Source organism: Necator americanus, chromosome V (assembly GCF_031761385.1).
Source record: "Necator americanus strain Aroian chromosome V, whole genome shotgun sequence".
NCBI lineage: Eukaryota > Metazoa > Nematoda > Chromadorea > Rhabditida > Ancylostomatidae > Necator > Necator americanus.
Window position 1 is genome coordinate 15512433 of NC_087375.1, and position 14833 is coordinate 15527265.

The 14833-nt window shown below is 40.7% G+C and overlaps 1 protein-coding gene across 2 annotated transcripts; it reads left to right on the forward strand.

The window, feature by feature from the left end:
* Positions 1 to 1703: 1703 nt before the first annotated feature.
* RB195_013986 (uncharacterized protein) lies at positions 1704 to 5927 on the forward strand (the record flags this gene model as incomplete). Of its 2 annotated transcripts, none has more annotated exons than XM_064204048.1 (6): positions 1704 to 1755; positions 2366 to 2634; positions 3431 to 3511; positions 3593 to 3706; positions 5564 to 5656; positions 5724 to 5927. In XM_064204048.1, the coding sequence occupies 6 exons, from the start codon at positions 1704 to 1706 to the stop codon at positions 5925 to 5927; spliced, it is 813 nt and encodes a 270-aa protein (XP_064059929.1). The 2 variants fall into 2 exon arrangements, with proteins under 2 accessions (XP_064059929.1, XP_013303946.2); XM_013448492.2 differs by having other exon boundaries at positions 2372 to 2634.
* Between the last annotated feature and the right edge of the window lie 8906 nt (positions 5928 to 14833).

Genomic DNA, 14833 nt, shown 5'->3' on the forward strand with positions numbered 1-14833 from the left:
TAATCTATTCCTAGTTCTCAAGAATTTTCTTCTCCTAAAATAAGTTTAATTGTTTCATTACCAAAATTCAATTCAAAATTGGATTCGTGTTGTTTTACACGTCGTAATCTCTCAATTTCCAAGTTTTAAGGATTGCAGTTAAAGATGGACCGCTACTATTATACTTCTACAGGGAAATATCTCTGACTGACGTTCAATATGTAAAAATAAAGATCATAAATTGCTGGAGCCCCTGCAAAGAACTTATTGCTTAAAGTAATGGGAGGGCTGAACTTCCCTTATAAATATTGATGACGTCTTAAAAGAATGAAAAGGTGCGTCTCAACACTTTTTCAAATCTCAAATGCTTTTCTTGGTTAGTATTTCTTAATAAAGGAATACAACGAAAAGAAAATGAAGAATCTACGAGCATCTTTTTTACGAACGCGTCACTCAACATGAGGAGACACAATGGCAACAACCTCTACTCCATCTGCTTCTATAAGTACACCCTCATCCAACCTTGTCATTGTTATTAGTCTTTTTGTCGTGGACAAACTAATCAGATGTATCTGCGTATGTATTTCTATGAGTTTTAGGCAGTCGTTGTGCTTGTATGATATGATTTGTTGAGTTTAACTGATCAGTTCGTCAAAACATGTGCCACTAACTATTACGACGTATCATCGATAGCGAGAAATTTTCGAACTCTTTTTTTTTTAAGATTTCATCCAAAGCATCTGTGACTACACCGTTTACATCTGTTGTATGCCACAGTTTTTATGCATTAATTTTTTAAGGTCCCCTGAGTTGAGATTTCATGTATGTGCGGAAGACCCGTGTGCTTACGTTGCAATCAAAGTGTTATCATGATTTGGATAGTTTTGCTTGATTTCCTCGACTTCCTTGATATTCTTCACATAAAGAATATTTTCCCCAAAATTTCGTGAGGAAACTTTTCATTAACTTCCACTTATCTTGCTTCTTTCCTTCAGACGAAAAAAAATATGTTGTCTGTTATGTATATCATATGTATCTGATTCTCGTTGCGTATGTTGACGAGGTCAGGAAACTTCTCTCGCAGCGATTCGGTTATTTCGCACAAAGAGTGGCAAGTTCTAGTCATGAAGGTCTTCTTGTAGCGTTTCTTATGTACTAATACTGAGAGTGGCATTGAAAAAAGGATCAGGATCTTTGCGGAAAGACAATACAGCGTAGTTTAGAAGCGGTGTTGTTACACTCACCACGCTGCGTAGTTCTTTTTAAGGAACAGAGCAATTCTATTTGGAGTACGAAAGTTCTCACGGTATACTGTATTCCGTCCAGGTTTCACACAACGGTTTTAAAATTTGTAACTGGAGATCTCAGATATCTCAATAGCATCATCCATGCAACGTCTCGAGCTCCATTTGTTTTATTTCACTTATTCACAGACGTTAGAATGCGGTCGCGGATCTGTTTTCTCCAGAACTAAGCGTGCGCGGGCAGTTTCGCTACTCATTCTCTTGGTAGATTTGACGAGTGACTGTTAGTACCCAGTTCAAAGATCATATCAATGCATCACTCATTGTTTACTCAAAATAATGATTTGAATTATCCGTTTCGCGAGACAGGGACCCAATCTCACAGTCAAATAGTCGCATTTCCTCTATTTACTTGTCGATTCGACGGGTGTACATAAAGTTAGAACTGTCGAAAGACTCTGCAGGCACAATTCTCCAGCAATGCGGACGCTTATCTCCCTCCTCTGCCTATGCCTTGTCAGTGGACAACAATGTGAGTTCATGAACTTTTTCTGAACTACAGTCTGTGCCCAAAACCACAGTTTTATCTGAGCACTCTTTTGCTGCATGAGAAAATCTTGCTTTATAAATAAAAGAAGTGAAGTTGGTTAGTGCATGCTATTATCTGCTGCGTAGTGACAAGTAGCGACAATTCCAGCAGCTGGAGAAGTGTTCGAGTTCTCATTTTTTGAAAGATCTTCTTCCAAGAATAAAAAAAGCATGATTTGGTTTTTTTAATGAGAGAAAGGTGTGCAATAATGCAACGTAATGTAACAAAAATCGCGATGCTTTCTTTATTGCCTCACAGTTGGTTGAGGTGTTTGATCAGAACTGTCATAGAGCCTTAGGTATACATATGACTAACTGAGCAAGTAAAGAATGTTGAGGTAGAAGTATGAGCTTCCTTCGGCTGTTCTTAAGCGGCAATAATTCTCTCTAAGTGCTTCTTAAAGAGAAGAACTCAATTAATGAAACAACTTGTAATCTAAGCAAGCAAAACTAGATCTGAATCTATTAGTAAAATCATTTTTTTTTTATTTGTTTATTCCATTAGCTCTTGCTGATTTCAAAGAAGATGACGCAGAAGACTCTTTGAAGTACAGTTCCAGATGGACAATACAGCGATGGAGGTTTCGTCCAGTCCTCACAGTACTCCTACTCTTCTAGTCAACCTACGCAATTCCCTCTACCGGCATATGACCAACAGCAGTACACATCTGCCCCATCAATACAATCAAATATGAATAATGGGAACTACGGTCCTGAAAACCAGTATCAAAACCAACCACAGAACGGATACGACTACACTCAGTATGATGCGACAACCCCATATCCGCAAAGTGCAGGTGGATATTCTTCTGGTCAGAGTCAGGTTGGTGCCAAGACGTTGATTATTCTGAATACATAGACTCACACATACGCCATAAAAATAAGCAGTAACAGATAACGCTAACTAGAATTCCTTCTACGTTTTACAGAGTGAGAAAGGCCTTGATTCTAAACTTTTGCGTGGCTCTTTATTATTTCGTCCTTCTTCCACTAAAAGTGACGATCCCCGGAACGAGATCTAAATATTTGTTTAGTTTAGAAATATATGACAGAACTGCTTCAATGTGTTCAACTTACTTCTCTATTCATCAAACAAAACGACTCATTTGTCTTTTCCTCGATTTAACAGAACCGTCATTGACCAAACACTATGACGCCATACGTAGCTTTTTCGCGCTCTGAGTCACGCCACTTAACAACGCACCTAGTGAACAGGTTACTCAACAAGCAATTATCTTTTTTGCTTCCCACGTGAAAACCTACGTCTCACCTTCGAAGCCATCGCTGTAAGGCCGGCTTTGAAACCACATAATTCTTTTTCAAGTTCAAAAACAGAGCCAAAGTTCGTCACATCACACCAAATTTCGAAATTTTGATTTGGGTACTGTCAACCCGAACAGCACAATCTTGTAGTGGCAGTGCGCTAGCGTACGCCTGCGATGCATGTGGAACCTATGGATTCTGTTCGCGAACAAACCCGGATATATGTAGATTAATCAGCTCGGCACCCTGCTTCCTCTTCTTGACACTACATATCTTCTCATTGTGTTGTTCGGGCGAGGAGAACTTATTCAATTTCTAGTTCTAGATTTTTTTCTAGATTGTAGTTTTTCTTCTAGAGCGGACTCTACACATCGAGCGGTAACACTCAAGTATCAATTCAGCAGTACTCTTTCAACAATGGCGACTGCAAATACGAAGTAAGTGTATGCGCTACCAAATTGTCGTGCTGTCGTCTAAATGCTGAATGGAAGAGCATTTCTGATAGTGGCGCAGTTTAGGATGGATACGTTACCGAAAACGGGCAGCGCCGTCAAGCTACATCACAAGAAATCGACATAATAAATCAATATAAGCAGGCTATCAACGACTACATGAAGCAAGTAAACGGATATGTGAGTTTTTGCTGCCTGCCTAAGAGTTTCTTGTCGGATGCAGTAGCAAGGAAATCCAAAAAATCATGTTCGGGGACAGCACTTCATGTGGCGCAGTCGGTTAGAGGTCCGTTGTAGCCATACGGTCAAGGGTTCGAAACCGACCTAGTGTAAACTAAACCCTTCATCCCTCTGCGGTTGATAAATTGGTACCAGACTTGTCTGGGAGGATAAAAACACTGACTTTAGCACCAGCTGCGCCCTCCCCCGCAGGTCATTGCATAGGCCAATACGCGTTTCGAAACCTCAACGATTACGAATTCCAGTAAAACGCGTTGGCGCATCCAAAGTGGATTGACACGCCAGTAACTTTATCCTTGGACTTTATTTTTCATTCGCATAAGCTCTTGAAATGTTTTTCCATGGAAGCCATGGAAGAAAAAACGTTTATTTGGGACTAGTCTGCTTAAAAAGGACGCAGAGGGGATTTGGTTCTGAAATCTGTCAATTGCTATTCTCGTTAATGGTTACCGTTGAGCATACTTTGTCGATGCTCACAATGGCAACCGATGACGATGTTCATTCTTGGTAGGTTTTGTGAACGGGTATAAAGGACTCTGGTCGCTACTATAGCCTACCTGAAAGCGATATCCTGCAAGTTGAAGGCAGTGACGACGGAGTGCAGCGGCGCATCACGCCTTACCTGCATGTCATATTAAAGCCCAACGGTGTGAGAAAAATCTAATAGGACTTTTGATGTTGGATTTATCCCCAACGATAGGCAGAAAGGTATGTGGTTTACAGGAATTCGAACGAAACGCCGGAACACCTCTAGTAATTATGAGAATCAGAGCCCTCCGGAGCACCTAAACCGATGGTGATTATTTGTTGCAGCAACCGTTAACGTCCTAAAGACTAATCAGATCCCCTTTACGTATTGTTCTATCAACGTTATGGATGTAAAAGGTCGCCTCGTGAGGTAGACTGAGGCTCTTAGAACAGGATGTGTAGAGAGTGTTACATTGTGACGCCTGTAAACTACTCCCCAAACGGTAACTAGTATTCTAGTATTCCAGGGGATCAAATGTACGCGATCCCCTCAAACTAAAGACTTTAATTGACAATTTGATTTTAGTCTTCCATTATGCTGACAGTTTACCATTGTGAATGTCGACTAAGTTTCTAAAAGGCATCACCCCACGAATTTGGGGCGGTGCGGGTTTCAAGTGGATTATGTCTATACGGAGTCGTAGATTATGGAGAGAAGGGTGATTTCGTCTATTTCTTCCTAATCGTCGCAAAAAACGACCCGGAAGATACGGCTGCGAGGGTTCCGGCGCGCTGTTTTTTACGAGTTCGATTGGAGCGCGCCAGCCCTGTGGACGCGCCGTATCTTCTTGGTTGTTTTTTATGGCAATTAGGAAGAAATGGACGAAATCACTCTCCTTTCCATAATCTACGACCTCGTATATGAACTCTCCAGCTGAAATCACCAACACCCCAGATTCTCGGGGTGATTCCTTTGATCTAATTTTGTCCCATTCCCGGACCTTTTTTAGATAGGAATAAGAACCACAGTTGTGCAATGAGAGAATTCTAGCCACATCTACTCAGAACACTGTGTAATTCATTTTTTTTGTAACGAATGATAAGATGTCCACTCAGAGAGAATTGATTTTTGTGTGCAAAAGTTGTTGCTGAAAACTTTTGAGGTCGTCAAGAAATACGATCAAAACTGCGCTTGTAATAATTAGACAGATTCACTCTATCAATTTGTTCTTCAGTGAGACACCATTTGTTCTACACAAATGAATAGTGAATTGAGAAATTTGTGAAATGGATTTCCTAGATCCAAAGGCGAAGCCTTCTCTTTTTAAGATGGGCGATTGGGTAAACACAATGTTCAAGGATCTACCCTTCAACACAGGACAAAGTTTTCCTTCTCTGCCAAATATGCCACCAATGCCTGAAGTACGTTCCATTTATTTATACTTCCCATTAAATAAGTTCATGACTGCTAAACACTCTTATGTTGCAGGCCCCATGTCTCTGCAGCCCGCAGTCTTGTGGTCAGCAGCAACAACAACAAAGTCCTGTGTATGGGCCAGTTAACAGCTATAATCAGCAAGGGAACCAGTACCAGACTACCGGAGCTCCATACTCCAATCAATACCAGGTGAATCAGCAGCAATACCAGTCAAGTGTTACGCAAAGTCCGCAGTACAATGGAAGAAAGAAATAAAAATGTGCCAAATCCTGAATAAATCTCGCATATTCACACACAACGTTTGTTTATTGCTGAGGTGAGCCTCGAAGGTGATCTGACCAGGAGAAATAAACAGTTGCTCGTATCTCGTTATCTGAAAATGGACTCATTTCTATAAGGTTTCTTGATAGTCGCTCGATTCATAACTGTTCGCCCATTTTACTTATGTCCTTTTCATACTCTTATTAAAAAATCAGTGCATCGAGCGTTCATTTTCACAAAAATACAGGATTTAGATTCGAAGAAGGAATACCGTGAATTCCAACTTTATGTTTAATTTGTCCTGAAACCTAGAAATGTTAAAAAGGCTGTAGAATATACCAGATAATTTTTTGCAATTTTTCAAATACGCAGATTTCAAACCTTGGAACTGATAATTAATTAAATACTTTAAAATCTCAAATCTCTGAACTGCGACTAGCTCCGAGATCATCGCTTCAAGAGTTGAATTCACTGAAGTTTCTTGACCCTTCAGTAAACCCCTCAAATTCTTCAAACAATTCTCTTTTGAAGAAAGACAAATCCCCAATTTTTTTTCAGTTGGGATCAACATTCACGGATGAGAGAAATCGAATTCTCAAGGCCACTCTCAGCTAGAATTTTTTCAAATAATAGTGAGGAAATTGTTGGTGCGAATACAGGTCTCCGTCTGTTAGCAATAAAATGCGGTTAAGAAATGAAAAAGTGCCGAAATTCTTGTGAAAACTAATATGCATTTTCTCTTATTCGCCACAAAGTGCAGTCTAAATACTCAACAAAATAAGCAGTTACTGTAGGCCAGTGTGATCATCCAGCTAAAGTTGAACTCTATTTGTGAAGCATTAACATTTGTTAATATCTGGGACTACCACTAAAAATGCGAATTTGGCCAGATTTCTGTTGCTTTGTGAGAATATGAAGTAAAACTGCACATTTCAGCAGAATTGGCAGTTCTGATTCTAACTTTCCTTTCTCAAACCATTCTCAGTGTCTTGCTAATTCCGGATTTCAGATCTTTTGTAATGCTCGCTTCGCTGATCAATCACAGTTTAATTTCATACATTTCTAGTGGTTCTTTTCGCTTTTTTTAATTTAGAGTCATAATCACTGATGAAAGATTTTATAATCTTCTTGCGCAAAGTAGTCAGAGTCAGTACTACATTCAAATAATATTAAGTTGGAAGTTCCACCTGAACTCCGCAGATCCCGACAACAATTAAAGGATAGGGGACCTACGCAAAAATATCACGTAAACAGCCAGCTACTATTTAAACAGCTCTCTGCACGTGCGCATGGAAATTCTGAAGAAAGAGTCTGACAAACACGAACAAAGTAACGTAGAGGTCTGCATTAGGATGAAGCGACATGCATACATTTGCACCAGTAGTGGAAGCACTCAGAGCGTCTCGTTTACTTTCTGTCTTCATGCTGGTTTTTTTCTGTGCGGTTGCACCAGTCACGAACTAAGAAATCACCTAAGTGCTTTCTGAGTGAATTACATAAACAAATTTGACGCCGCGGGACCCACCTCACGCCATTTTAGCAAGTCTCTTTTCAGCAGTTCCTGGCGCCGGCGCACCAATTCGATGCCGTTTGACTCGTCTCACTGCCTTCTGGAATTTTGTTATACACAGACAAGTACAAACGCACATACATATGACAGAATAAGGCAGCTATTATATAGCAAGATGCTCTGAAAGAAAAAATATTTTTCAACATCCTCCACAGAGTTACCGATCATGTTACCTACAATACCTGACTATTAAAACTTGTTAAATCACCTAGAAATAGTAACAACGCAAACAGAATGGAAGTAAAATGTGTAAGGCCCCTGCAATGAAATAACAGTGAGGGTTCTGTGAGAGAAGATTAAACAAAAAGAATTCATTCTCCGCGGGTATATCGTTTCGGAAAAATATTTTTATAGGTTGATAGTACTGTCATTGAGGTCTGTGTCAGAATTCATGTCATTATCTTGGTTAAATAGTTGCACACATGTTTTTTGAACATCTATATCTGAATTCGGCGATTTCTACAATGTCTGATTTTATTGATTAAAGAAGTTGCATTACATTTTCTTTGCGGAATGAAACTTCAGTTGCTGAAATGTTGGAAGAGGTCTTCGCCTACCAGGCTTTGTCGAAAAAAAAATGTTTACAAGTGCTACACGTGATTTTAAGAAGGCAGAGAAAGTGTTTAAAACATGTGTTTTTCTTAGATAATCGCGGAGTGGTGCATTATGAATTCCTTTCACGCATCCTACCTCTTAACAAGAAATATTATCTGAGTCCATTATACGTCATTTGCGTAAGCTATTCGCAAAAACGCCAGATTTTAGGCGAGACAACTTTGTGTTCTTGCACTGCGATAATGTGCCGTCTCACACTGTACTGCTTGTTTGTCACCATTTCACCAAAATACTCGACCGATACGACAACCCTTATAATGATCGGCTCATTTAGCTCCGCGCAACTTCTGGCCATTCAACAAACTGATAATATAACTCCGAGGACACCGCTTGTAGGCATAAAAGAGATAAAAGAGATTCAACGTGAATCGCAGCGTGAGCTGAAGACCATTTCGGAAATCGAGTGTAACAACTGAAATAGAAAGAAAAGTGTTGGCACAAGTGTATCTTGTCGAAAGGGATCACTTCGAAGGAAACGAAATACTTCTGGAAGAGTGGTTAAAGATTGTAAAATTTATAAGCAAAGTCACTTTCCAATTTGATCACAGTAGCAAGTCAGAGTATTTTTGCAAGAAACGAAACACGCAGAAAACTTTCAAAAATGCGGACAGCTAAATATCACTTAGCATTAGCTTTTTTTGCTAAAAAATAAGGTCTATTCTTTTTTGCAATAATACCACGTCATGGTATTATGAAGACAACTCTTCCCTATTTCTACTAGTCTAGCAGTGAAAAGACAGCGGTTGTTAGAACGACACATTGCACCGAGGATTTCTTCGGCAGGTATATATTCTGGCACCGACAGAGCCGATCCATCACTTTAAAGGCATCACCCCACGAAACTGAGGTGGTGCAGATTTCAGGTGAAGTATTCGTATACAGGATGGGAGACTACGAAAAGGGGGGTGCTTCCGTCCATTTCTTCCTAATTGCCGTAAAAAACGGCCTGGAAGATACGGCTTCAGGCGTTCTGGCGCACTATTTTCTACAAGGAGTTCGACTGGAGCGCACCAGCCTTGTCCGGCGCCGCATTTTCCGGGCCATTTTTTACGGCAATTAGGAAGAAATGGACGGAATCACCCCCTCTCCGTAGTCTTCCATCCTCTATACGAATACTCCACCTGATATCTGCACCACCTCAGATTCGTGGGGTGATGCCTTTAATGCTGGCGGTAGTCATGTGGGATGACGGGAATGAACGCAGTTGATTTACAGGCGGAACTTCACTTGGGCCAAATCCTGCCAAGTAGTAACATCCTATTGGTGTCGTGGAATAGGCAACAACACTTGCCTCTTACCCGAAGTTTTCGGATTAAATTGTTCTACAAATCGTGGTGAAACAGTGACCTTTTTTTCCAACTTCTTTGGCTTTTGTTCTTAGAGTTCTTCAGTCAGTACGTGAAGTGTAGTGCTCAGAAATTCAGTAGTAATAGGAGTCACGTGAATCAATTCCCAATTCTGAAGATATGTCATCGATAGCTATGTTTTCGCTGAGCTGATTCAGCTCAAGATACGGAATGTGCTGTAAAGCGGCCCGCGGACTGACTGAGAAATTGTCGCCCCTATCCACCAATAATTGTGCTGATATTTAAGCAGACGAATTTATTTATTTATTTATTTGTTCAAACACCTGCAGGTGTGCCATAAAACAGAAAAAAAGAACAAGATGGAACAGAGTTCACTAGAATTTCGCCTGAATTTTACACAACAAGGCTGGCTCTTTAAAGCATGAGCAGTGGTGGGTTGGCAGGTCATTCTCCTGTTACAGAGGGTCAGAAATCTTCACGCGAGATCCCTTTCCCAGACCAAGACGGTAGATAAACGGATACCAGTACCAATACCAACGGTTTGGGTGACCAACTTAACCTCGAACGGAGGAATCTGTCAGGGACCCTGTGGGAACGGGTGCGGGACCTCAAGCGCAAGGGCTCACCAACTTTGCTATCCTTGAACGGCTTTCCACCACTAGGAGAGAATAAGGACCAACTGCAGGGACGAATTGAAAAGGATCATATCAAGGCAGAATTCTAGCTAGCGAGTGTCATAATGAACAACAGGAAAGGAGGAACCAAAACTGTGAGCCAAAAACAGATATCAATCCAATGCTTATTGTGGTCGCTTGTTAGAGGAGGAACTTGTTCTTCTCTGCAACAATGAGATTTTAGGCCTTCCTCATACCTAGAATAGGTAGGACATTTAATTTGGATAGCCTGTTTTGAATATCTTCGAGTTTGGAATAGACATAATTTCAGCTGGAAGTAGATAAATCCAACGCGCAACTCTGCAGAAAAAGGAGTTAAACATAGTTGAGAAGAGTTTTCGTCTGAGTTTAGAGTAGTGCAAACTAAAGCTTCCTGTTCTCCCGCTTGTTGGACGGAAAATCCAATACTTGCCTGCCTTGAGCTTAGCCTTTAGCTTCCATTCGAAAACCCAAAACCAAATCGTTCGCTACTCGTCTGTACTTCAAGCTCTTTAATTTCAGCGCGTTGAGTCGAATTTCATAGGAGGGAAGTGTGTCAGGGTAACCCGGATCAGGAAAGCATCTATAATAAACCAGCCTAGTGAAAATGTGTTGTACTTTCTCTAACTTTTTGATGTCCTTTTTCAAGAATGGACTACAGACTGGCGTAGCGTATTCTAGATGTGGCAAAACGTATGTCTTGTAAAGAAATACTAGTAAATCAGGGTCCTTAACATGCACGCTCCTCATTATTATGAATGTAGACGACAGCGCTTTTTTGGTGACAAGGTCAAAATGAGTGGAGAAGTCGCACGATTTGTCAATTATTACCCCAAGGTCTCGAACTTGCTTTTGATATTGAGTAGTTGTTGAATTGCAGAAGTAGGGAATCTGAGGAGCCTCTCCGAAATGCAAAGCTACTGTTTTGGAAAGATTTAAAGGTAGATCCCATTTTCTTGACCATGATACTATTCTCTGGATTGCTAGCGAAATCGTTTTGTGGGCGAAAGTTTGCTCATTAGGTCGATACGAAAAAAATATTTTCATGTCGTCCGCGAACATTTGAACTTTCATGTCAGGATGGGTTTTCAAATAGCTGGGAAGGTCAGCAGCGTACGCGAGGAAAAGGAGCGGCGAGAGTGCACTGCCTTGCGGAAAGCCGGTTTGCAATGTATAACGCTTGGAGTAACTGTTATGGACCTTTCAGTGATGTGTTGTTCTTGAAGATACGATTTCAACCAACTGAGCAACTGTCTGCGAGCTCCATAACAACAATAACTCCATAACAGAAGCTTTTTGTGGTTTACTATTTCAAACGCTTTAGACAGGTCGAATAACATTACATCAACTGACTTCCCTTTGTTTACTTCGGTCATCCAATCATAGACCAAATCAGACAGTAGTGAAGTAGTGGGGGATCCAGATTGGAAGCCATGTTGTTGTTCGAAAGGAATGACATCTCTTGATGATACCCACTCGTTTAGTTTTTCTTTGATTATCTTTTCCAAGACTTTGCTTGCGGAGGATACAATACTGATGGGGCGAAAGTTCAAGAGAGCGTTAGAATTGCTTTTTTTGGGTACTGCGGTAATAAGTGCCTCTTTCCAAATGTTAGGAACTTCACTGAAGAAAAGCGACGCATTAAAAATATGAGCAAGAGGAAGACACAAAACATCTGCACATTTTTTGGTAAACTATCTGGGGAATACCATCGTAGGGAAACGAAAACGAAGGATTTAAACGTTTTAGAACGGTAAGGACTTCATTTAAATAGATGACAAAGTCGAAGGACCTTTGAGGAACCTGAGTGGCAGAGGAATGAGTAGTTGGCAGTGGAAGATTATGACAGCTCTCGTTCAGTTTTAATGAGTAGTTAGAAGTGAAGAATTCAGCAGCTTTTAGCTTTTTCGAGATCGGTTCTGATCAAATTCCCATTGTCAGTCCTCAACACAGGCAGTTTTTGTGCTTGTTTAATTCTTTTAGCGAGGAAGTTATGAAACTTTTTCATACATGTTTTAGACAAACGCCGCTCACGATATGCAAGGTATTTTTTCATTTGATAGTCAAGATCAGCGCAAATTTTTCTATAGAGAGCGTTGTTCAAAGGGTTATCAAGATGGTAGAAGAGTCGATTCTTTTGGTCAAATAGATTTCGTAAATGCAAAGGATAATTAGGTACATAATTTTTGTTAAACTTCAGCGGGACAAACTTGTCTAAACTATCGTACATCACTAGGCAAAAGCGGCGATACATTTCTGCAACCGACTGATAGTTGTCGGAAACTTCCATCCAGTCCACACGAGCGAGAAATTTACGTAACTCGGAATAGTTCACGCAACTGAAATCTGGCAAGGGCAGATAGAGGGGTTGATCAGTATTAAAGTCGAAAATGAAAGAAACAACATTATGATCGGAATTGGCAAAGGGAGGCAGAATTTCGATACCACTGATACTAGATCCGGAAGAAAGAAGGAGGTCGAAAATGGAACGTAAACGAGTGGGAGCATGAATGTTTTGGGCTACATCACAACTTTCCAACAAAGTTTTGAAGCGTTCAGTAGTGGAATTACTATGTTTCTTCATGTCAACATTGAAGCCTCCCACAACTATGATTTTAGGAGACGAAAGGCAGAGTTCAAAAATAGAATCAAACAAGGTATCATCATTAGTCTTAGCAGAATCTGGAGATCGATACGTAACTACAAATTCGAGAGAATGAGGTATGAAAGGAGTTTAAGACACAGCATATCAGCAGCCATTTGACGTTTGAGTGGAATGAGAACCGCGTGAAATTTGTCTCTAACTAAGCAGCAGACACCATCCCCGTTTTTGAAGCGGCCTGTCTGAGCGAAACACGAAGTATGGTAAATCGGTTATCAGTTCAGAATCGGAAATTGTAGAGCTGAGCCATGTTTCAGTAGCGGCTAATACATCAAGTTGGTGAAGACGAAGAAAAGAATGAAAAAAGTGCCATTTGTTTACTATGCTGCGTGCGTTAAACAAAATAAATTTTGTCTTAGAGAGAGGTCCACGCTGGATTATAAGCTTCGAGTCATTGGTCTGCGGGAAAGTTCGGTGATGTGGGTGAGAGTATCTTTGTAAACCACCCACTCACGCGTAGATGACCGTTCATTTCTTGGACGAGCCTCGTGCCTTAACTCATAATCCCGTTTTTGTTCTGCCGCGGTCATGCTTTTACGTACAAATATGTTCGAAAGGCTTGTGCGGCGTAGGAGGTGCGCTCTTGACAGAGCCTTTGCTCAGTGGGAGAGAGAAGGGAGTACAACTTTAACAAGACGTGGCTTGTTACCGTTGAACTTTCCCAACCTATAAGCTACTTCGGGCAGGCAGCACCCAATTCCGCTAAGCCAGTGATCACAATACGAATTGCAAGTCTGCATAGCGTGTGAGACTTTTCTTGGCTGCAGAAGAAAAAGCTCAGTAAACATTTTCAGATAAACACGCATATCAGGTGTGGATGCTGAGATGTTGCTTAGTCTCTTCCACAATAAGGTCTTCTTTATTTATGAAAACCACCTTCAAAGACAATCCTCGCGCGATTCCTAGAGCACCCTCCAAATGTAGCTATATGTTCACTTAATTGCAGAAATTGTACTGCAGTTTCCTGAGCGTACTTTATATAACGGTAAAATTAGCAAGCAGGAAGAGATTAGTTGGTACCAGTTATTAATAGTACATCGAGTATTTATTTCAACAGTTTTGAAACTGGCTAACCATGCATTTCCAGTGAACATGGCTACGCGTGCCCTTCCATCGAAGTTTTTTTGCATATCACATTTAGAAAACATTTCTTATCACAAGTGCAGAACAAATGAAACCAAGTTTGCAGTCCTACATTCCTTACGGAGCGTAAACGAGGTAACACCTACTTAAGTTACCGGTCCCATTTCTTCAATCGGTATCTCTCTGGCGCATTATCGACTTCTTTCATAGTCCACAATTTTCAAACCCTTTTACTATCAAGAGCATATGGCAGTGAAAAAGCCCTCGGTTTGGAAACTCTTTAATGTGAGCATGAGCTTCTACTAAACTAATACTTATTTTCTGAGAAGATTATTACTCAACGAAAGCCAGCCGAGCTGCGGTTTGGGAGAAGGGCGAGTGTGAACAGTTCAAGACACTTCGCGACGACTACATTGATTCTGGGATTGCTGGTCTTTATGGTTTTTCATCACGCTACTCATATACTAATACATGAATAGAACTTCGTAGTGTTAGCAACGCCTTTCTTTTTATCTTATTTTTATAGCTTGTTTTGCTTCAACTACTCCTCCATAACATTAGTTTGTTGGAATTTAGAATCGCAAAAGTTTCAGCTTCCTTGAATCTTGGCAAAATGACTGTGAATGTTCGACTGATAATGGCAAGCATTAGCCAAGATTGCTAACAATTGTTAACAGTTTTTTGTTACGGCTAATTTTTCGGCGTTGTCGCCCTCGTCAGAGCCTGGAAAGTGAAAACATTTGCGATATATCCTCTCAAATGCCTCATCCAGAGCAACTCATCATCCCCTAAGATATAACACCCGGAAACAAAAACCAAAAGAGCCCAAATCGTTGTACCTACCTCAGTAGCCGCATTGGTGTGACATCCGTGTGGTGGAATCGCTATACTAATACTAATTAGGATGCGACCCGCATATGACCCCACAGATCAAAACCCGCAAAGGTCTTGATACATAGCCAACTCGTTGGTCACGGCTATGCACTTTTCCATTTTATTCATTTTTGGAC